Raw genomic sequence first — 23,658 nt, forward strand, 5'->3', positions numbered from 1 at the left:
TAAATAATAAAATTTTAAAAAATAAAAATATTTATGTCAACATCCACATCCTCTATAGAGCTACAACATATATAAAAAAACATGTCCAAATCTAAAAATTTGGCATGATTTACTTTTATTTTGTAATTTTTGAGCTATTTTTTCTGAGCCCTTTAAAAAATATTAAAGAACAAAAGATAGGGAAAAGAAAACCATAACTTTGGGAAAGAGAAGAATGCTCTCTTACCTCCTCAATTTTTTTTTCCTGAATCAATTTTGGGAAGGCCTTCTTTAGCCTTCCCTTGCCTCGACCATTCGACTTTTATAGCCGAACGTGCGAGGCGTCGAGAGAGACTGTGGCCAAAATGGCCACAGTGTTAAAATGACAGTGCGCATGCATTGTCGCCGAACTGGCGACAGCGCGTGCGTGCTGTGGACGAAAGGGCTAGGCAGTGTAGCCACACTGTCCGCCACTTTGGGCCACAGCGCCGCGCGCTGTAGTCAAAAAGGCTACAACGTGCGGCGCTTTGGTAAACTGAAGGTGTATCGATGCGAACCGGACTGGTTCGCACCGGTACATGCCCTGTGGCAAACTGAAGGCATACCGGTGTGAACCGAATTGGTTCACACTAGTATAAGGCAGTACCGGTCTTGTACCATTGCGAACCGGTACGCTTGGGGTCGGAACCGTTTTTCACCGCAGGGACTGGACCGGTCTGGTATGTGTCAAGCTGACCGGTATGTATCGGTTCAGCATATCATGGTTGCATGGCTTCTCTACGCTCACTTATATACTCCTGGAGAAATAAATATATTCACTCTCTCCCCTTACCATTCGGAGCTATATCCGTGCTCCCTGCACTACCCTCGAATCGCCATTGCCACCCGTCGAGACCCAGATGACCCAGCCGTAAGCCTTATCGTTAAGATTTGAGTTCCCAGAGTCAATCTCTGCATTCAGGTCATCCCAAGAAATGAAATCGACGTCCTGTATTTGGTTTCGCTGACAACTGAAGACCCTGCCTAAAGCCAGGACTAAAAAACTGAAAACAAAGTCGGGTCGCTGCTTTAGAGCTTAGCGTTCTTCTGGGTCCCAAAAAAAGTGGAAGTTAAAGGGAGTGGAAGCGTAGAAGGGGTGGGAGACCGATGATGGTATTAAACGTCGAGGAGAGGATGGTGGGGTGCCTGAAGATGGTGATGATGACCCATTATGGAATGAGGTCTTCGAATTGTTGTTCTCCTCTCCTCCCCCAGTGCACCCACACTTGTTGAGATGATGCTATGTTGAACTAGAATTCGTGTGGGCATATATTTAGTTTCATATCAGCCGTATATTGGATAGATCTTGGATACCTGTATGAGGCTAAGAAATTTAAATAACATCTTTCAGTACATTTTTTTTGGATGAAATTCTGACTTGCTACAAATGTTATCAAAGCAACTCGATCGATGACCTAACAGACTAAAAGGCACTGCAGCACATGCTCATTAGATCGATTACAAACTGATCGTGATGTTTATTATTGGATTTGCAGTACTTAGAGCTTGAACGTGAGGAGCATATGAGGACCCATATGGGCATGTGTTTAGTCCCATAACAGCTATACACTGAATGGATCTTGAATATTTATACGAGATCAAGGAATCCAAATAATATATTTTGGCTAACTATCTTTGGATATTTATATAAAGCCAAAAAATTCAAATAACATCTTCTGATTACTTTTTTGGATGAGATCCTAATTTTTTTTACCCAAACTATTCATATGCTAGGTAGAGTCATGGGTCATGACTGTTTTAGGATGACCATGATGATATTCCATGCCTTGTGTGATATCATTACCTAGCAACTGCTGACACACTCTCTTTTCAGCATAGGGCGCGGGATCATGAGTCTGGTTCTTTTGGAGACATTCCAGCATATTGGAGACACAATTGGTCGTCACTTCAACGACTGTGAAGAATAGGAACAAACACATTATCACAACAGGATATGGTGGACATCACATAATGTGATAACGCCATGTTGATTCCATTATGCATTCATATATGTTGGTCTTGTTCTAGGCCCTAAAGGATGGAAGGTGTTGTGGTTCAAATCTGGCCCGAGGGTGACCACGCTGGAGGAGTCGGAGGAGCTACCGGAGCGCGGAGAAAGACAAGGGGAGCCACCTCCCGCGACGGACCGGGGTACCTGCACAAAGCCTCACTGGTGTTTTCGGTGAGGGCTCTCCGACGATCAAGTTAGAGTGGAGCTTAGTCGATCCAGCCAAAAGTCCCCTCAATATTACCTATCGGAAGTTTTTATAGTCCCGGTAGGGGTACTCAAGTAGCAGAGGTATGGCCCGTTCCCATCATTAAGGGGAGTGGCACGCAGCCAGAGCTTGCTTGTAGCGCGCAGTGGAGTCCGTTCTTGGAAACGGTAAGGCGTTGACGGTCATAACGGGGTATGGCCGGAGTAGCATGATGCTGTCCTTGGACTGCCGTAGGCCAGCTAGCAAAGCACGGTATAGTGGTGTTGCGATATACGACCACGTAGGAGGGCATGGGCACGCACATGGGTGCGGCCATCAGCAAGGCCGAACTCGTTGAAAAGTCGCATCATGCATTTGGTGAGGTCGGCTTGACGGGTGCTGAGGTATGTTTGGCAAAGTGCCCCGAGCTCAGAGGTCAGGGCGTGTAATTGGAGAGAGTGCCCCAAGCTTGGCCGGGGCGCATCGGCGAACAAGGAGGGCGCCCCGAGCTTGGCCCGGGCGCGTCGGCGAATATCCGAGGTTGAAGGAGCTTTCGGCGGAGTCCGAGGCTGGGCTGATTTCAGGCCAGACTGAGGACACATCTGGTTAGGGTTGATGCCTATCAGGCCGAAGCTGGGTGGCCTCTTTTGTCCTGGGCTGGACGATCCATTTTACCCCCCATCAGAAGGTTTTCGATACCTAAACGTAAGCTACTTTCCAATTATCTCCCATATGACTTACTTGAAGGTAAGCCTACTTTCCAGTTATTTCCCATATGCTTACTAGCGATATATCCATCAGTCTTATCAAACTGGACAATCGATGCAGTGACCCTACTTGTAAAAGAGAAACTATATCCTGCACCACATGCACCAATATGGCATGCACCATTTCAATCGTCTCGTCTTATTTTTGTAGGCTGTTTGTTGAGACAGGCGCATGATGATTAGGACCTATAAAAATGAAACGAGATGATTGGCATAGTGCATAGCCATGTGGTGCATGCAGTGCGAAATATTATTTCCGTCGTAAAGGAGCTTTCTAACAAATCACCTCCTATAGGCCACTATGGTATATCAACCATCCCTCTCGCACCATCCATCTCATGGCCTGCATCCTCCTACTCGGTGCAGCTCTTCTGCTATCCCATGTTCTTGCATGATATTCTTGTTTATGTAGTTTTCGACATGTATCTGGTGACTTGTGGATGTATCTTATATAAGATCAATACTATGTTCTATGCCTGCTAGGTTTCCACCACGAAATCCAGGATGAAGTAACTCTTGTTTATTTTTTTCTTTTGTTATTTGGGTACTTTGTGCTACTAGTATTGCGAACCATTACTTTCCTAGTCTATATATACAATATTTGTATCGAATTATATTCATATGCATTGGCATTTGGTCATATTTATATACATGTGGTAACGCCATGTCATTGTGCGCTAGCGAAGAATTAATTAACGCGAGGCTACTGGCGAATGGGAGGGGGAATCTGAGGAACGAGAATCTCCATATTTGCACCACAACAAAATGCCTCCATATTTGGCCAATTTTAAGTAGATAGGAGAAGGGTAAATATTTTAGAGCATCAATATATATATATATATATATATATATATATATATATATATATATATATATATATATACATACATACATATATACATAACATTGGACGAACCCAGGGGCGAGATAAGGAGGGATGGGTAAGTGGTGTGAGAGTTGGGAATCAGAATAATGGACATGAGAAAACCCATCCATCCATAGCCAATTTTTTTTAAACAGAGATTGACGATCAATAGCATCGCTTCAGGCCGAGGGTGGTAGGACGTGGGGAAACGTTACAGGGGAGGTAGAAGGGTGGCTCAAATTTCCCCAAGATAAAGCCTCCATATTTAGCCATTTTCCAATAATTGGTAGATTTTTTCAGTTAAACTTTCAGACCATATAAAATTTCAGTTAGCCCTTTTGACATGTTCTGCCAAATATATAGCATCACGATAGGACTACCCCTCCCACTTGTTTCTCCAACCAAACACCATAAATTCCTAGAGTGGGGAAAGTCTTCCGTGTTCTCCAGCGAGAGCCCGCGCCAGGCCTGGAGTGTGCTTGGATCTGACGATTCGAACTTCACCCGAAGGTTGCATTATTTTTGTGGAAGATGGTCTGGAAGTACCTTCTGATGAGATCGATGCTGAGTAGACGAGGATTAAGGATTTCCCCTCAGTGCTTGGAGTATAGTATTGACGAGAGGTGGATCACGTGTTGTTCCGGTGCTCATGAGCGAGAGAGACCTAGAGGCTTACTGGGATCTCACAAGATGCTTGGAATCAAAAGGATCTCTTCTTACTGGCTATCTGTCAGTGGTCGGGCTTCCCTCAGATGCGTCGGGTGGCTATTGGAGCGACTTGCACAGTTTACCAGATTTGGCTGGCAAGGAATGTTCGGACCTTTAGCGAGCGCAGCCAGTCCTCGAGGTTCGTTGTGGAGCGTGCGCGGGCATAGGCGGCAGAAATCAGTCATGCTACCTCATCATATGGGTCTTTGACAGCTCAGAACACATAGGACCCCTATTCTACTCAGGCAGTGTCCCATATAGTGTTTTTCATCTAAGAGCTCCCACCCTCGAGTTTTCTCAAAGTCAACTTTAGTGGATCTGTTTTGGAAGAAGGTAGGAGGGAAGGTGCTAATTTTGTCATCAGGAACCCGAACTCCAGGGAGACGGATGCCAGCTCTTTAACATCTCAGCTCCTGGTGCTAAGTTGCGGGTTGCTTGGCCCGCCTTTGTCATGCATGGCGAGTGTTATAGGTCAACTCGATTATATTAAAGGATGGCTTAGCCATAGTAATCAGTTGGATCTAAGAGGATCCGAGCAGTGGTAGGGCGGGTCACCCTCTGCTTCGAGACATATACGCGATGGTGAGGGATGGGGTGGCCTTTCAGGCTAAGCATGTATGCAGAGAGGTTAATGGAGCTGCGGACTGGGTGGCTGCTTATGTTGCCAGCCACTCCGAAGGCACCCTATGGGCCGGAGAGGAAAAGTTACTATGGGCACTCCATGACCTATTATTTTCTAATTTTATTGAATGTATCCGTACTCGTATTGCATGAAATACCTATTTTATCAAAATAAAAAACCACAAATTCCTTAATCTCGTGAAATAAATCCTATACCCTCTACAGTACCGAGATTACAACTCTTTGTCCCCTCAATTTATTCTACAATCAAACCTAAAGAAAAAACCAAACCACCATCTAAAGCTCATGCAAGAATACAAAAGATTTGCAAGTCATCCAACATCTATGGTGTCACAGCCAATTTACCTCGTTTATTACATGAAGTGGTGTGCCCACTGTATTTAGTTGCATGAGACTAAATATAAAGAATGTTTGGTCATTCCCAATGATATAGCAAGACCATGTAACCATAACTTTAATCAGACATGATTCATGCAGTGTCTAATATATGCGTACAAGGCTTGAAGGCATCCTAGGGATTTTTTTATTAAACCCAGAGATTCCAAATGTCAGTATGATCAAGGAATGCCATAATTAAGTTGCATGTTATTAGGAGTGCAACATTTACTGGAATATGTTATATTCAAAATCTTAAAGGATTTCTTATTCAATCCAATACATTATTTTTCGATCCATCTAAGCACTTCTATATGTGCCCACCAAATTACTGAAAATGATATCCATACTACAACAGTAAATCAAATTGGGAGATAAGTTAGTTGAACAATTACATTTATAAAGGATATTAACTCACAAAGCCAGGACAAGGCTTCCAGTTACAACTATGGTTATGCACATATAAATTCACAGCTGCCTTATTTTGTTGAAGCTCATGTTGTTCATGAAACCAAATAAAGCATATGGAGTAGTTTTAAAGAGCACTCACATGGCAAACTCTTCCCAGATTCTAATATTAGTGAGAAAAATAAAGTAAGAGTTACAGTAATGATTCATTGGTGTAATTCTTAACTGCGTGGCATCTTGCAAAAGCTTGCCTTGAGCATGCACCCAGAGCTAAAATTTAGAAAGCAGGAAAACAAATTTTCTGCATGCTACTGCTTAATGAGGAAACAACCTTGGCAAACTTGAGTACATGAAGCTGTTGATAGATCATACTCAAAAAGAGAAATCTCCGGGCCCAGGAACATTTGCCGCAGCTTATTGGGCTCCCATCGATGAGAAGGCTGATGGTTTCACCTTAGGCTTGCTGCTGCCATCCCTTTGAAAATCCTGCAGTTCGGCATTCTGCAGAAAGAAATGCAACATACCATTATACTTCTTTTAATTGATGCAGAGAATTATTCAGAAATGATTTGAGAAGCTAGCACCCCAGAAAGGACGATGCAATGGCCCCAAATTACAAACACTGGGCTATATGTGTGTGTGTGTGTGTGTGTGTGTGTTACAATCTTTTGTTTTCGGCCTTTTAGAGGATTTGATTCAAAAAATTAAGAACAGAAAGTCCAATTTACTGACATAAAGGTACAAAAGAATGAAATGGCATATTGGTTTTGAACAATGAGGAAGATAATCACATTAAGCTTCAAGGTCTCAGAAAGCAAACAAAAGGTCATTTATAATTAAATCTAAAGCATAAAAATAATTATGCCAACTAGAAGCTAAAAGAGCCGAACAAGCAACTAAATACCAATAACAATCAAAAGAATATTCCATTCTAACTATCATAGCACAAACAGTATGTCATCTGTCTTGTGTTGGCTTCATGTAGTCCATTCCAACATTGTTCCCAGTCTATCACTGAAACCTCTTTAGAACTTTCCCAAATCTTTGACCGGTGCAAAAACCTTCCAACAAACTCAGCCATACAGAAAAATCAAATCTGAAGGAAGCTAAATACATTAGTCTTCCATGTTGGGTTTTGACCCACATGACCACATCGTGGTCAGTTACGATTCCGTGAGAAGTGGAAGCATTATCCTTGATGGTAGGATAACATAACGGGTCTCACCCTCTGCCTGGCAAGCGAACAGAAAATTGGACTCCATCTCCTGAGTGTTCGAACAGGGGCCAAGAGGGAGATACGAACTAAGGACTTGATCATCCAGAAAACAAAGGAAGCTTTGATCGTTCAGTCTATCATGGATCCAGGTATGCTTCCTTTCAAGATTGGTTCTATTATGATCCTATTTATAGATGTTTCTACATGTGGTATCAGAGCCTGGTTCATCCTAGAACCAGATCACTGTAAAGGGTAGAACTAGATCATGGTAAAAGGCCCATTTTTGACAGTCCATGGATAGTCCTCCACGGCCGCAGGGACTTGGCAATGGGATGGTCCGACCCTGTGATGGCCGGCAAAACTTCCCATTCCAATGCCGGATCTGGCCGGCATGTGGCGCCGAGAGCCATCAAAGGATCCGGCGCAACCGCCGGCCATGGCCTCCATTACACACAAAAAAAAAAAAGATAAAACTCACCGGAGTCAGTGCGGGTGGTTCGACCGCCCGGGTGACGCCGTCGGGCGGCGTTTCGTCCGGCACCGGGCCCATCCCGGTGGCGTCGTCGGGCGGCACTTCGTCCGGCGGCATGATCGCCGCCCGCTGCTCCTAAGAGCCGACGGGTTGGGTTCGGCGGAACCCCAACCCGCCGGCGTTGCCCTGCTGGCGTGCGACCGCCGGTGGGCTCGCCATCGGGCGGCGAGTCCACCGGAAGGAGGCGGCGCGCTCGCCGCCCGGAGACCGGAGGCAGGCGGGCTGGGTTCGGCGGAACCCTAGCCCGCCGCAAAAAGAGGAAGAAGACGGGTCGGGCCGACCCGTCTCCTCTTCCCATTTAAAAAAAAAAAAAGGGTTAATTTATGCTCTAACGGGTTTCGGGCATGGGTTTCGACCCGAACCCGGAATAGGTAACCCGTCTGCATATTTAAAAGGGGCATAACAGGCATAACGGGTTCGGGTGTTTGGGTTTCGATCCGAAACCCGAATTCGTTTGACCAATAAAAGAGGAATTTTCAGTTAAGCCCCTATGGAACATTTTATTTATGCATACAGCCCTTCCAGGATGTTAAAAAAGAATGAAAATGTTTCTGTTAAGTACCTGTAAAACATTCTATTTATACTGAAGTCTTAGAGGGCTGTTAAAAGATGAAAATGTTTCTATTAAGTCCCTGTTAAATATTTTATTTATACTGAAATCCTTAGAGGGCTGTTAAAAGATGAAATTGTCTCTGTTAAGACCCTGTAAAACATTTTATTTATGCTAACATCCTTCCAGGGCTATAAGAAACAAAATATTTTGATTTAGTCCCTGTAAAGCATATCACTTATTTAGAGGTCCTCAAAATATGTTAATTTAGTCCCTATAAAACATATTATTTATGCAGAGGTCCTTGTAGGGTAATGTGATAAAAAATTTTGTCATTTATTTTACATTTTAGTATACTTGATAGCATGATATGACATATGTACTGATTGTATAGATTAGTAAAATATTAAATACATGTTTTATTTTAATTTGTCATATTATGAATTGTCAATTATGTGCAATGTCATTATTTTAATTTGATGTCTATATTATGAAATAGTTTGGTAGTTGCCAAAGTAACCCAACTAGAATGTTTAATAGACATCAAGTCATCAAATACTCTAATCCCAGGTATTAAGATAATGACTTTGCAAATTATGACTTACAGTTTTTCAATCATGAGATATTATGGATTGGCCCAAAGGTGCACCACTTTCAAATGATTGATTTGCTGAGTTAGGATAATTAATGAGTATTCTTGATTTAATAGGTTTTGGATGCTCAAAGGCAACAGACCTATTTGAATTTTGGACCTATATCATTAATTATTCCTAGGTGAATTGGGAATCACCATAATAGTAATTTAGTATTTCATAATTACAACCCAAAGGTGTATTATGGTAATACTGTTTATGTTATTCATCATTATTGCTAACTCAAAGTGTTAATGTTGTAAGCATTTTCTTATTGTTAATTTTCTTATTGCAGTATCTATTCTTGTTTCGCTTCATTCGCAAGCTTCATCTGTTACGATCTTTAATGGATCTAATTTCTCAGAGTGGAATGAACAAGTCCAGTTTCACCTAGGTGTTCTGGATCTTGATTTAGCACTCCGATCTGAGAAACCGGCTGACATTACTGATTTGAGCAGCTCGGAAGAAAGATCTTTTTATAAGACTTGGGAAAGATCGAACAGATTGAGCATTATGTTTATGCGGATGAGCATAGCGAACAATATCAAATCAACGCTTCCTGAATGTGACAGTGCTCAAGCATTATTGAAAACTGTGGAAGAACGTTTCCGATCTGCTGATAAGTCTCTGGCTGGGACATTAATGGCTAAACTTACCACCATGAAATTTGATGGTACTTGTGGGATGATGAGCATATCCTTGAAATGACAAATATAGCTGCTAAGCTGAAGGCTCTTGGGATGGATGTGAATGAATCCTTTTTAGTTCAATTTATTTTGAACTCCTTGCCTCCTCAATTTGGATCATTTCAAATTCACTATAACACTATTAAGGATAAGTGGAATGTGAATGAATTGACCAGTATGCTTGTACAAGAGGAGACAAGACTTAAGCAACAAGGATATCATTCTGTCAATCTTGTAAGTCATGGAGCCAAGAAGAAATGAAAGAAGCCAAGAAAGGGCATGAAGAGTGGACCATCCAAGGGTAAAGAGCCTCATCATGATACCGAGGTTCATAAAAAGAAACAAAACAAAGATAGATGCCATTTTTGCAAGAAATTGGGACACTATCAGAAGGACTGCCATAAACGCAAGGCATGGTTTGAAAAGAAAGGTAAGCCTTTGGCTTATGTATGTTTTGAATCAAACCTTACTGAAGTTCCTTCTAATACTTGGTGGTTTGACTCAGGTTCTAATGTTCATGTTTCAAATACGATGCAGGGATTCCTTACAACCCAGATGCAAGATCCAAATGAGAGTTTTATCGTTTTGGGGAATGGGGTTAGAGTTCCTGTAACAGCTGTTGGAACCTATCGTTTGCTTTTAAATACTGGTTGTCATTTAGATTTGCTTCAGACTCTTTATGTTCCTTCTATTTCTAGAAATTTAATTTCTGTTTCTAAACTTGATGTTGAAGAATATTTCTTTAAAATTGGGAATGCTAGTTTGCGTCTTTTCAAAGACAATGTCTTTCTTGGTTCTGGTGTTTTGTGTGATGGCTTATATAAAGTAAATCTTGATAATCATTTTGCTGAAACTCTTATGACCTTGCATCGTAATATTGGAATTAAACGAAACATGATAAATGAAAGATCTTCTAACTTGTGGCATAAAAGATTGGGTCATATATCCAAAGAAAGATTAGAGAGATTAGTAAAGGATGGGATTTTGTCAAACTTAGACTTTACTGATCTCGGTATGTGTGTAGACTGCATTAAGGAAAAGCAAACCAAACACACAAAGAAAGTTGCCACAAGAAGTGAAGAACTTCTTGAAATTATCCATACAGACATTTGTGGGCCTTTTGACTCTCCATCATTTGGTGGAGAGAAGTATTTTATCACCTTTATTGATGATTTTTCACGTTATGGTTATGTCTATTTGTTGCATGAAAAATCTCAGGCAGTGGATGTCCTAGAGGTATACATTACTGAGGTTGAAAGACAATTAGATAGAAAGGTGAAAATTGTCAGGTCTGATAGAGGTGGTGAATATTATGGTAGGTATGATAAAACAGGACAACACCCTGGCCCATTTGCTAAACTCTTAGAAAAGCATGGCATACGTGCTCAATACACTATGCCGGGAACGCCACAGCAGAATGGAGTAGCTGAAAGGCGTAATCGTACACTTATGGATATGGTTAGGAGTATGTTAAGTAATTTTCCGTTACCCATATCGTTGTGGATGGAAGCCCTTAAGACCGCTGTATACATATTAAACCGGGTTCCTAGTAAGGCAGTTCCAAAAACTCCTTTTGAGTTATGGACAGGAAGGAAACCGAGTTTAAGACACCTGCATGTTTGGGGTTGTCCGGCGGAGGCCAGAATTTATAATCCACATGAAAAGAAATTGAATTTTAGAACGATTAGTGGATACTTTATAGGTTATCCCGAAAAATCCAAAGGGTATAGGATTTACTGTCCTAACCATAGTACGAGAATTATAGAGACCGGTAATGTCAAATTCATTGAGAATGGTGAAACCAGTGGGAGTGATAAACCACAAAATGTGAAAATTCAAGAAGTTAGGGTGCAAGTCCCTTTACCCATGACTTCTAAGAAAATTGTTGTTCCTACAATTGTCACACAGTTTAATAACAATGAACAACAAATTAATGATCAAACACTCCATAATGAAGTTATCACCACTGAACAAGTTGTAGAAGAACCACAAGGGATGACATTAAGGAGATCTCAAAGAGAAAGAAGATCTGCCATTCTAAATGATTATATGGTTTATCTACAAGAATTTGATTTTGATATAGGGACAAGAAAAGATCCGATTTCTTTTAAACAAGCCATAGAAAGTATTGATTCGACTAAATGGATTGATGCCATGAAAGATGAGTTAAAATCAATGGATCAGAATGAAGTCTGGGATGTCGTTGATTTGCTCGAAGGTTGTAAGACAGTTGGGTGTAAGTGGGTCTTTAAGACCAAGCTCGACTCAAAGGGTAATGTTGAACGACATAAAGCCAGACTGGTGGCCAAGGGTTTCACTCAGAAAGGAGGCATTGATTATAAAGAGACCTTTTCTCCTGTATCTAAAAAGGACTCATTTAGAATTATTATGGCTTTGGTTGCACATTATGATTTAGAGTTGCACCAAATGGATGTAAAAACTGCTTTTCTAAATGGGAGTTTAGATGAAGAAGTCTATATGGACCAGCCCGAAGGTTTCCCATTAAAGGGAAAAGAACACATGGTTTGCAAATTAAAGAAGTCAATATATGGTCTTAAACAAGCTTCCCGACAATGGTATCGCAAGTTCAATGATACCATCACTTCCTTCGGTTTTAAGGAAAACACTGTTGATCGGTGTATATACCTGAAGGTCAGTGGGAGCAAGTTTATCTTTTTGGTCCTATATGTTGATGATATATTGCTTGCCAGTAGTGATCTTGGCTTATTGTATGAAACTAAGGTTTTTCTCTCAAAGAACTTTGAAATGAAAGATATGAATGAGGCAACCTACGTGATAGGCATTGAAATATTTCGTGATCGATCACGTGGATTGTTAGGGTTGTCTCAAAAGGCATATATAGACAGAGTTCTAGAGAGATTTGGTATGGAGAATTGTTCAGCCAGTGTTGTTCCAATTCAGAAAGGGGATAAATTTAGTCTCATGCAATGCCCACAGAATGAATTGGAACGTAAGCAGATGGAAAATATACCTTATGCTTCTGCAGTTGGTAGCTTGATGTACGCTCAGATCTGTACCAGACCGGACATCAGTTTTGCAGTTGGAATGCTAGGAAGATACCAAACTAATCCAGGGATGGATCACTGGAAAGCTGCAAAGAAGGTGATGAGATACTTGCAAGGAACAAAGAATTACATGCTTACATATAGAAAGTCAGATAGTCTTGAGGTGATTGGCTATTCGGATTCAGACTTTGCTGGATGTGTGGATAGTAGAAAGTCAACGTTTGGCTATTTGTTCCTATTAGCTGGAGGAGCAATCTCATGGAAAAGTGCCAAACAGACAAGCACTGCTTCGTCCACCATGGAAGCAGAATTTGTGGCATGCTTTGAGGCCACGGTTCATAGTTTGTGGCTGCGTAACTTTATCTCGGGACTTGGGATTGTCGACTCTATTGCCAGGCCGCTGAGAATCTTTTGTGACAATACTGCAGCCGTCCATTTCTCCAGAAACGACAAATATTCTAATGGTGCCAAGCACATCGAACTTAAATATTTTGTTGTCAAGGAGGAAGTTCAGAAACAAAATGTGTCTATAGAAAATATGAGGACAGAGCTCATGATTGCAGATCCTTTGACGAAAGGTTTACAACCGAAGACTTTTAAAGAGCATGTTGAAAGAATGGGTCCTAGTTGTAATCCATGATATTTGTTGAGGATTGTATTATGTTTATTTCTTTGACACTCAGATATAATTGATTATGTTTCTGTTTTTCCTGTTCTTCAAATATATGTACATGTATGGGTTTGAACGTATGATTACAGGAATTGTCTCTGACAAAGACATAATGTTTGACCATTAAAGATACTTCTCATTTATGGACTATGGTTAAATAATTTGCTAGTGTTGTAGTACTTGGAAGGAACTATGTCATTATATTGATGTGGAACCGCCTTGACTCGCATTAGTAAGTTGTTTAATTATGGTATTATGATGACCCAACTGACTATGGATTAGAATGATGCGCGCCTAATGTTTATATCATTTCTAACCAAAGTATGGTCATATGGGCCAAGTGGGAGAATGTTGGGTTTTGACCCACATGACCACATCGTGGTCAGTTACGATTCCGTGAGAAGTGGAAGCATTATCCTTGATGGTAGGATAATATAACGGGTCTCACCCTCTGCCTGGCAAGCGAACAGAAAATTGGACTCCATCTCCTGAGTGTTCGAACAGGGGCCAAGAGGGAGATACGAACTAAGGACTTGATCATCCAGAAAACAAAGGAAGCTTTGATCGTTCAGTCTATCATGGATCCAGGTATGCTTCCTTTCAAGATTGGTTCTATTATGATCCTATTTATAGATGTTTCTACATTCCACACCTCTGAAAATGCGCAATATCTTTTATACATGAACCAAAAGTTCGTATATAATTCAGCTCACCCCCAAGTGCTAACCCAGTCCAACAAGAAGTAATCAATACATATACATAACAAATACCAAGAACTATCGACTTCAAATTTCAGCCTTAATCTCATTTCTTTTGTGTTGCTTTCAATGCATTATGCTTCAACATTGATCCCAATTCATCACTAGTAGTCTAGTTCCAATATAAAATTTTACCCAATATTTCACCAACAACACAACCCTCAAAATAAGTGAACTAACAAAAGATCAGATGAAAACACTGGTGATTTCTGATTACTTCAGAGGACCTCAGAAGGCATGAATTTTAACAAGAAATTGAGAACTTAAATTTTGACCTAACTCCTAATTCACATGATCCAACAAGCAATGATCAACACATGGTTTAGAAGCAGTAAAGACTCGAACTTTCAGCTCTAATCTCATCTATCTGGGGTCGATTTCGGGCATGAAACTTCACTATCATTCTCAATTCATCATCGATTTCACTATAAAATCTCCCACGATATTCTATCTGGACCAACAAAAGATATGAGGGAAGCACTGAAGCACTGAGACGAGAGTCTTTATTGCTCCAGAGGATCTTAAACAGCTTAAATTCGAACAAGAACATGAAAATTTAAGTATCCGCCAATGAAACATTTCAAGAAATTAGACAGAAAACCCCAAGGTGAGGGGTTGGATCTGAACCTTCGGATGGCGAGGCGGGGGCTCGAGATCGACCATCCGCATCGACATTCGGACGATCTCGGAGACGGCGGCGTCCCGGACGGCCGGATCGTCGCTGGCGAGCTCCTCGTAGGCCGCCTCGAAGGCCTGCTGCCAAAATCGCGGCAACCGGATCCGGAGACTGTGCGCGTAGATGTCCCACATGTGCCTCACCACCTTCTCCCTCTCCTCCATCTCCTGCGACGATAATTCCAAACAAGAGTACGAGAGATCGATCAGAGAAATGAGAGAGATTTCCAGTAGTGATCGAGATGGAGGGTGGGGGAAGATTGGGGACTTGGAGTCAGACCAGGACGTCCAGATCGGCATCGCGGAGCGGGGGATCGAGGAGGTCGTCGGAGAAGCGGTTGAGGCTGCCGGCGGACCACTTGAGGGTGACGGTGCCGGTGAGCATGGACCAGAAGGCGAGGAGGATGATGGCAGCGAGGGCCCAGAACTTGTAGCGGCCCTTTCCGAAGAGGGCAGCCTCGGCGGCGGCAGAGGGCTTCGCCGACGTCGGGAGCAGATCTCCCTCCTTCATCTCATCAGAAATTGGACGAAAAGCGACCGCTTGCTTGCTCTCTCTCGCTCTTTCGCTTTCTATGGAAGAAATAAAGGGAAAGTGAGTTACGGGAGCATTTGGTTTTCGATTGCTTAGAATTGGGAAAGTGGGGGATTTGGACGTACGTTTTGGCTTCCAGAGGGAGTAGAAACACGATACGGAGTGATTCGTTTCCTATAAATCATAAGGATACGCGGTTAAGATGCAAAATTTTGACCTTTTGTCTTATATGATATGATTCCAAAAGAGTCACACCCTCTCGGTTGCAAACAGCAATTGCCTACCAATATTTTTGAATCCATTCCATCACCGTATCCGAATCTTTTTCAAGATGAATGTAGAAATTTTAATCCTTTAAAAGTGATTTGTTTTCTTTTTTTTTTTTCGGATTATGAAAGGCTGATTCATACCTTCTACCTTATTTTTATCTCGCATTGAACGTCCATTCTTTTATCTAGGGGTACAAATGGGTCGGATCGGGTCGGGTCCTAGGTGACCCCGATCCGACCCGATTTTTTGTTCGGGTCCCAATTTGGACCCGGACCCGACCCGGTTGAAGATCGGGTTGGGTCGGGTCGGGTCCGAGTCGGGTTCGGGTCGGGTCTGGGTCTGATTCGGGTCGGGTTCGGGTCCGATCGGGTCCAATTTTTTTGTGCTTTTGGAAAAAAATTTGAGCAAATCTAATTTGGTCATATCATAATTATGAGGTGCTGGGTGACCCATGACTTGAAAGACTTGCAATTGAGCTCCAGTCAGAACAGATGACCCATGACTTACTAACTAAGTCGGTCTACAAGCCAAATTTCATATCACACTATTTTTTATCTATATGACTGATTGGACGGAACTCGGTGTCCCCCAGCTCCCCTCTCACGAGGACAAAAAAAATCCCAGACCTTCTTCCAAAATCCAATTCCATTATAGAAAACTGGCACATGACCCATATTCAGTTGCAGTGTTCCCTCACTTTCTCCCTTCAAAAGTTAAAAGAAACAAAAACCAAAAAAAAAAAGGCAGCTACCGAGACACCAGAGGTCTCAACAGTGTAATAGATCGAGAGAGAATCCTGACGGGCCGACGTTCCTTTGGATTCTGTGAACCTATGCTTGTTGCTAACTTGCTATCCTCCCACACTGACCAACAGTACCACAACCCACGCCAAAAAAAAAAAAAGAAAAAGAAAAAGAAAAAGAAAAGACTTTCTTTTGCTTTTTCTCTCTTTCTTCGAGTCCATTCGGATCGGGTCGGGTCCGTTTGGTAAACCCAGACCCGACCCAGAAAATGATTCGGGTCCAATTTTAGGACCCGACCCGGACCCGCGGGTCCTAAAATTCGGGTCGGGTCTACGCGGGTCGGGTCGGGTCACGGGTCGACCCGACCCATTTGCAGCCTTACTTTTATCTAATGGCAAGTGGTTATACCACGGATGGTGATAGATAAAGAACCATGGAAGCCAACCCTACTAAAATCAAATAGCTTGTATTAATCGATACAATCTGCAATGGACCATGCGTGTATTATTCAAGCGTCAATAAAGCTTGCAAAAGTTATACTGACATTTGATCGAATGATTTTTAGCAATCCAGCTAGCAAAGTTATATCTTCATTAGTTGATAACCAACTGGCAGAGCCTGCACATGATGCTTACTCCTATCTTTCCAGATGATTATTAATCAAGCCCGCAAACACTCTTCTTGTCCTTGTTTCATTTGCTTTGCGTAGTCTCACCAATTTAAAATGTTCAATATAAAATAAAATTATTATACTCGCATTAAATAACTTTTTTTAATTCTATATTAGAGAGGAGTAGCTAAGCTTATCCCCTTACTACAATAAAAAGTGAACTTTAAGGACTACGCAGTAAGCACATTCTTTAGACATGCAATCTATAATCAGATTTTCTATTGGATGATTATAATCATTTTCAAGTGCACCAACACTATATATTCCACCAACCTGCAGTTTCCATTCATCGTAGAGAGTAGATAAGCAAACTTCCACCGGGCCGTGAGTTCGTTCGCGGGGGCACCGACAAGCACAAAGCTCGATGGAGTCCTCAGAATAACATCTATGTCCATGGTAAAAAAACACTAGCTTTCGCTGCCAACCAACCCTTCTATCTTGTACCTAAGGGTGTAAATTGGTCGGGTCGGATCTTGAATGACCCTGATTTAATCTGATTTTTTGTTTGGGTCCTAATTTTGGATCCGATCCAAAAAATTCGGATCTGAATCGAGTCTGGTCTGGTCCGGATCAGGTCTAGTTCGGATCTGAGTCAGGTCCGATTCGAGTCTGGTTCAGATCAGGTCCGGGTCGAGACCGTCATAAAGCCCACTTTTATGAAATGGATGCTCTCGTGACCGTCGGTCGAGTCCGAAATAGAGAGCCAATTGAGAGACGAGTGCTTCGAGATGCATCATGTATGTTGACTGCTTGAAATGCACCAGTGGGATCGCTGCACATCTCAATGTTGTCTCTTCACCTCCTCGCTGAGCAAACCTACCTATGCTCATGTGTGCATGAGGCCAATGGGGGCCATTGAGTCTGCTGCTGCCGACACCCCCATCTACCGCTGAAATTATTTGCTGCTGCCGACGCCCCCATCTACCGCTGAAATTGTCAAAACAGCTCCCTAGCGTGTATGGAAGGGAAGAACTATTGGAGCTGATCTTTAAACAAAGGACGAAGGAATTATTCTCAATGCAACATATATTACGGTTGGAACCAATGGACATCACAGATGGAGATGTCTCATTTCTCCCATAGAAAAAAATGCATTCACACAGAAAGTCAAGTGGAAAATAGAGCCAAGGCCAGCACTCAGAAGCCAACAAATGACATCGACCAACACCATCTTTTAGCATTCGTGCAGCCCACTTATGCATTTCATCAAACATATTCAGCACAGCATGCATGAAAAACAAAATACCAATCACCACAACATCAAACAATAAACAGTCAAAAACATTAAAAAAAATGCTGAAACCTAGGATTATACAAGGACCCGAAACGGAGTAATATCTCAAGAAGGAAGACCTAGGGTTTCGAAGAACCGAAGAAGGGAGGAATATCTAGAGGAAGTATCGAAGAAGGGAAGATGGAGGATAACAATGTAGGGCAAGTTGCAGATCTGGGTTTCGAAGGAGGGAGATACCTTAGGAGAAGGGACAAAGCGCGCCAAAGTCGTCGGATGCCAAAGAGACTCGCTGAATCGCTGCAGGCTCTAGAGTTTTGCACAAGCACGAAGGGGGAGATTGATCCGGAAAGGAAGGGTTTTCTCCAAATGTTCCTCAGCCTCAGCCCTCAGGGGGAGATTGATCCGGAAAACCGACTGTCGGAGCAATTTTTCCTGCAGGCTACATCTGCAACTTGTGGGCTTGCGAGCCTAAATGGGTATCGGGTTTGGATCGAATCAGATCAGGTCGTTGGGTAAACGATCCAAAATTGACCCAAAAAAAAAGGATCGGATTGGGTCTAGGTTGGATCGAGATTCAGTCAACTCAGACCCGACCCAAAAAATAAAATGGTTCTAATTTTAGAACCCGACTCGACCCATGGGTTTTCTAAAACAAGTCGGATCGGGTCACGGGTCAACCCAACTCATTTGCAGCCTTATCTATACCCATTATACGATGCAAACTTGTAAGTCAGACAACAAAGAAATCTTCTAATTGCTCGTGATGGAATGGAAGTACTTTAAGATACTCTGTACTAGCAAGAACCAAACGAATGGCTGCCATGTTTGTGACTTAGGACCATTATCGATCACCATACAAATAGACGTTATGATATCTACTCAAATATTACAGGGTAACCCTTTTTTTTGTTTTTTTTCTCTCTTTTTTTGTTACAGGGAGTGCAAAGAAACACTGCAAAATGAAACACCTGCAGCATTTGCTCGAAGAAGATGAGCCGATCAATAAAGCAATTCATCACTCCAAAATAATTTTGTTACGGGATTTTTTGGGCCCACGCAACAGCATAGCCCCAACCGAGCCGAGCAGAGAAAGAGACTGCGTCCCTCACGAGGTATTGTCCGCTTTGGGCGCTCCAGCCCGCGCGTCCAGTGCTGACGGGAGGATACCCTCACGGTTTTGTCCTTCAAAAGGCGCCTCGTGAGGAAAGGTTTTGGCCTTCCCATTACAAAGCACAGACCTTTCTGCTGAACGGTCGATATGGGACTAAATTCGAGCCCTCCCACAACAGATTTCAATTGACAAGAAGAAGCCAAATTCGCAAGATAGCCTGCTACCAAATTAGCCTCTCCAAGCACAAAATAACTTTGCTCTTTCGGTGTTGCACGGTAGAAAGAATAACACTTGCTACCCAAGTCTAAGGTCCACAAAGTAATGTCCTTTGCGCAAGGAGGAAAGAAGAAGACAATATTCATATCGCATAGGAGTTGAACCGTGATACGCTATGGGGGACCAACCACCAAATCAAAAAGGAGACTCTTGAGATATTGACGCATACCAAACCACCATTTTTGGGGGGAGAGAATAGACCAATAAACAAACAGCAGGCCTGCCACTTTGAAGGATCTCTGCAAAGAAGTCACACTAGTCGGCAGAACCCACAGATGACTTCATTAATTTTGGCACGTTTAATTGCTACCATAAATCATGCAGTCACAGTAGCATGGAATCTGAAGGACTGCCAACTAGTATTCTTCAAAAAAAAAAAAAAAAAAATAGAATTTTAAAGAAATAGAGAATGGCTGCATGTGACCATATTATTAGGTATAGCTTGAAATTTTTAGCACATAAACTGATGAAAAAAATATTGGACATCTCAACCTCAAACCAGACCAACCGTATTGACCTTGGATATAAACTGAGAAGAAAAACCTTAGCACCAGCTGAGCAACTAATCAACCAAGGTGAGCGACTTCGATCCCAATCGAGAAGAAAACATCAGCCGAGGAGAACAATCAATATATGCCGACAAGAACTGACGGTCCTAACAACCGGCAGCTCTGGCAGCCCATGGTCGTAGCAACTCCAACCAGCACTGCTCATTGCCCACACGGAGTGGCTCCCACGCAGTGGCCTTACTACTGGTGTTACCCGACCATCATTGCACACCACATCACGTCAGGTAACGACAAAGTAAGCTCCTCTATATAAAAGAATAGCCCGGGAGACTTCAGGTACACAATATATGACATTCATCCCTCACAAAGAACCACACTGTGCTGAAATCTCTTCCTTCCACGGTGTTACTTCTCTATTCTAACTTAGGCATTGGAGGATCCTCTGCCGAAAACTCACCGGCAAGCAGACTTTCTTGTAGGCTATCTCCAGAGGAGCCCAGCACCCGGCACCCCAACCGGCCTACTCAGCTCGTCTCTATCCGACCTCAGGATAGTCCGAGCTGCACTCCCACTTCGGTCCGAATTTAGCGGCAACGTAAACCATATTGCAATATGTATTTACAGTTATTATAGGCTTGTATCAAGAATCAATACTAAACCTATATATTTTTTTACGTTAATTATGGATCAACTTACTGCTGATATTCAAGAAGATACACCATGCTGTATGCTTTTTGTGGACGATATAATATTGATTGATTAAAAACTAAACTGGACTTATGGAGGAAAGTATTAGAGGATAAGAGCTTATAGATTAGTAGAACAAAGAGCATATGAAATGTAAATTTCGTGGGAACAGAAATGAAGATGATACCAATCAAGACTGATAACCATGCAATAGCACAAAGTGCTGTTTTTGTTACTTAGAATATATTATACAAAGATATATGTAAGAGAATTAGAGCCAGTTGGATAAAATAGAGAGGTGCCTCCGGAATATTATGTAATAGGCGCATACTTTGAAGACTTAAAAGAAAAAAATTACATGATAACAGTAAGACCTACCATGTTGTATGGCTCAGAGTGCTAGGCAATAAAACACACATATGAAAGTAAGTTGAGCCTAGTAAAATAAGAATGTCAAGATGACCATATAGTAAAAATAGAAAAAAAAAAATATATATATATATATATATATATATATGAGGAGATGTAAAAGTTACATAAATTAAGGACAAAGTATGAAAAATTGATTGAGATGATATAGATATACATTACGAAGATGTGAAAAGTCTCCGGTAAGGAAATATACTTAAATTTGTATTGAAGGTAGGAAGAAAAAGAAAGAAAGGCATAAGATGACATGGATGAAGAAATGCAGAATGGAGAATGCATGCGATATCAGGTATAAATTCAAAGGGGGAAAAGAAAGAAAAGAGCAATTTGACAATGGTTGGATCAGAAATCAGTGATGGCATTAAAGCAACTAACTTGGTGGAAAATACCGAGGGAATCATATCTATCAGAACTCAGAAGGCGACCTCGCAGATGACACATTCCAGAACAATTTGTTACATTCTGAACAGAGGATTTTCCAGATAAGCTAGATTACCATTTTCCAATAAATGGACCTTTAAGAACTAGTTTTGTCAAACAGAATGCCAATGGCATTTCTTAGAGCTAGTTTTGTCCAACATAACTAATCAGTTTAGAACAATAAAACAAAAAATACCTGCATTAGAGTGGTCTTTAAGTGGAATCTCTGGGCAAACTTAATTCAGCATGCCTGGATGACCCATAAGGAAGCCAATGCTGTAGTTGAAAGATTGCTTTCAAATTAGTGGAGATCAAGAAACTGGACGAAACATGGTGCTTCTAACATGGCTCGGTTCTTTTTGATGGCTTAAGCTAAACCCTTCTAAGCAGTGGCAAGGGTTTATCAGCATGATTGGGACAAATGAGTTGGGAATGATAATAAGAGAAGACTCCATAGCCACTAATTACTAAATGAGATTCTTTTCCAGAAAATTTTCTTATAAAAAAGTTGAATCCATGTAAAAAAGGAGAGCATTATGACTCATAGGCTATATAGAAAATCCTAGATAACAGTAAGAAGTTGTTTATAGCTTGTCGAAATAGTATCTATATAACTCCACAATTTTGGACCTGTTTGGGTGCCTAAATATGTTATCACTGTATAAATTGCCCATTCAACCAAAGATTTAGAAAGAAGAGGCAATGGGAGAGAAGAATGCAAGGGGAAGCCTTGAGATCAAACAATCCCAAGAAAATAGGGATTCTGCATTCTTCTTAAGAGGTGATTTATAATATTCCCATTTTTTAAGGACTCTAAGATCAAAAGTTGCCTTAAATGAATAAAATTCATTTCTCCAATGGATGATCTGTTCTAGTCCTTAAGCATATATGGTTTATTTGAAGGATTATTAATGTGGACATCCAGACAGCTCCTTCAGGAACACAATGCATCACTTTGCTGGCACTTCCAGCTGTATCTACTAGACAGAAAGCTTAACAAAGAGCCATATAAAAGTGGTTCCACAAAGCTGCTCAAGCAAATGCAGTTGTAGGAAATTAGTGTTTTTGCTAGAGAATGGTTACCAAAATTTCAAAATCTATGATAAGTATTTACTTAATCACAACCCTAATAGAGGAAGAGAAGTATAATCACACTGAATTTTTGAGCCTTTCATGTTTGGGTTTATCAATATGAGGACTAGGAGAAGGTAAGTCTAGAAACAGGTATGGAAGAAAATGCAATTTTAAAGATTAAAATAGCAGAACAGCTGTCAAACGGTGATATTAAAGTAAATTAACAAATGTGAAACTTAAAGTATACTAACATACTTAAAGCCATCCAAACTTCTATTTGGTTATGTAGATATGTGAAGCTCGGACAATCCTAAAGTTACCTTATATTATTTTAAGTGAAAATGATTCATCAAGAGGTTGGATTTGCATACAACAGGCTTTAACTTGGAATTCAATCTGACCTCTAACTGCCAAATAGATCATAGAGGTCATGAATTGAAAGAATTTTTGTCTTCTTCCAACATACAAAAAATTGTGATAAATTATATTTAGACAAATCCCAAGTTCTTAGTGGATTAGTACATTGAACTAAATAGAGTGAGAGGAATGAGCAAAATTAAAAAAGAGGTTAGGTCAAATAAATTCATAATTAAAAAAAAAGATTAAAGGGCTTATGAGGACAGAATAGTGTATACCAATATCCATTTTCCTTCAGAGTCAAGGCTCATATGACTCCTATCATTTTAGACATACCAAAACAGGATGGTGAAAAATCTTGTGCAATGCTCACAGAAAGTTGGTGCCACAAATGGTCTCTCCATTTTGAACTACACAAAATCTGTAGCCTCCAACAATAAGCAATAAAGAGGCCATTAATGTCATAAAGAAACAACTAAAATACAGGTCTCTCCATCCCAGGAGAACTATTGTAGACTGGGTCATTAAAGCTATCATAGGTGTACCTAACAGTAAACTAGTGATTGAGTTGATAAGGGTGCTTCTAAGAAAGTTGGACCATTTTCAGTGTTTAACAGAATTGG

The 23,658-nt window shown here is 41.3% G+C and overlaps 1 protein-coding gene across 1 annotated transcript; it reads right to left on the reverse strand.

Moving 5' to 3' along the window:
• Nucleotides 1-6,066: 6,066 nt before the first annotated feature.
• On the reverse strand, nucleotides 6,067-15,323 carry LOC103704228. The gene is made up of 3 exons (XM_008787429.4): nucleotides 15,004-15,323; nucleotides 14,676-14,891; nucleotides 6,067-6,479 (listed from the first exon to the last, which is right to left on the reverse strand). The coding sequence occupies exons 1-3, from the start codon at nucleotides 15,232-15,234 to the stop codon at nucleotides 6,393-6,395; spliced, it is 534 nt and encodes a 177-aa protein (XP_008785651.1). The 5' UTR covers nucleotides 15,235-15,323; the 3' UTR covers nucleotides 6,067-6,392.
• Between the last annotated feature and the right edge of the window lie 8,335 nt (nucleotides 15,324-23,658).

Source organism: Phoenix dactylifera, chromosome 15 (genome assembly GCF_009389715.1).
Source record: "Phoenix dactylifera cultivar Barhee BC4 chromosome 15, palm_55x_up_171113_PBpolish2nd_filt_p, whole genome shotgun sequence".
In the NCBI taxonomy this organism is placed as follows: Eukaryota; Viridiplantae; Streptophyta; class Magnoliopsida; order Arecales; family Arecaceae; genus Phoenix; species Phoenix dactylifera.

What these genes read in the sequence shown, in the direction of transcription:
- LOC103704228 (XM_008787429.4), bottom strand. Translation starts at nt 15,234, where the DNA reads ATGAAGGAGGGAGATCTGCTCCCGACGTCGGCGAAGCCCTCTGCCGCC. An exon ending in ATGCCGATCTGGACGTCCTG is followed by an intron (nt 14,892 to 15,003) that starts GTCTGACTCCAA and finishes TTATCGTCGCAG; the next exon opens with GAGATGGAGGAGAGGGAGAA. An exon ending in CCCCGCCTCGCCATCCGAAG is followed by an intron (nt 6,480 to 14,675) that starts GTTCAGATCCAA and finishes TTCTTTCTGCAG; the next exon opens with AATGCCGAACTGCAGGATTT.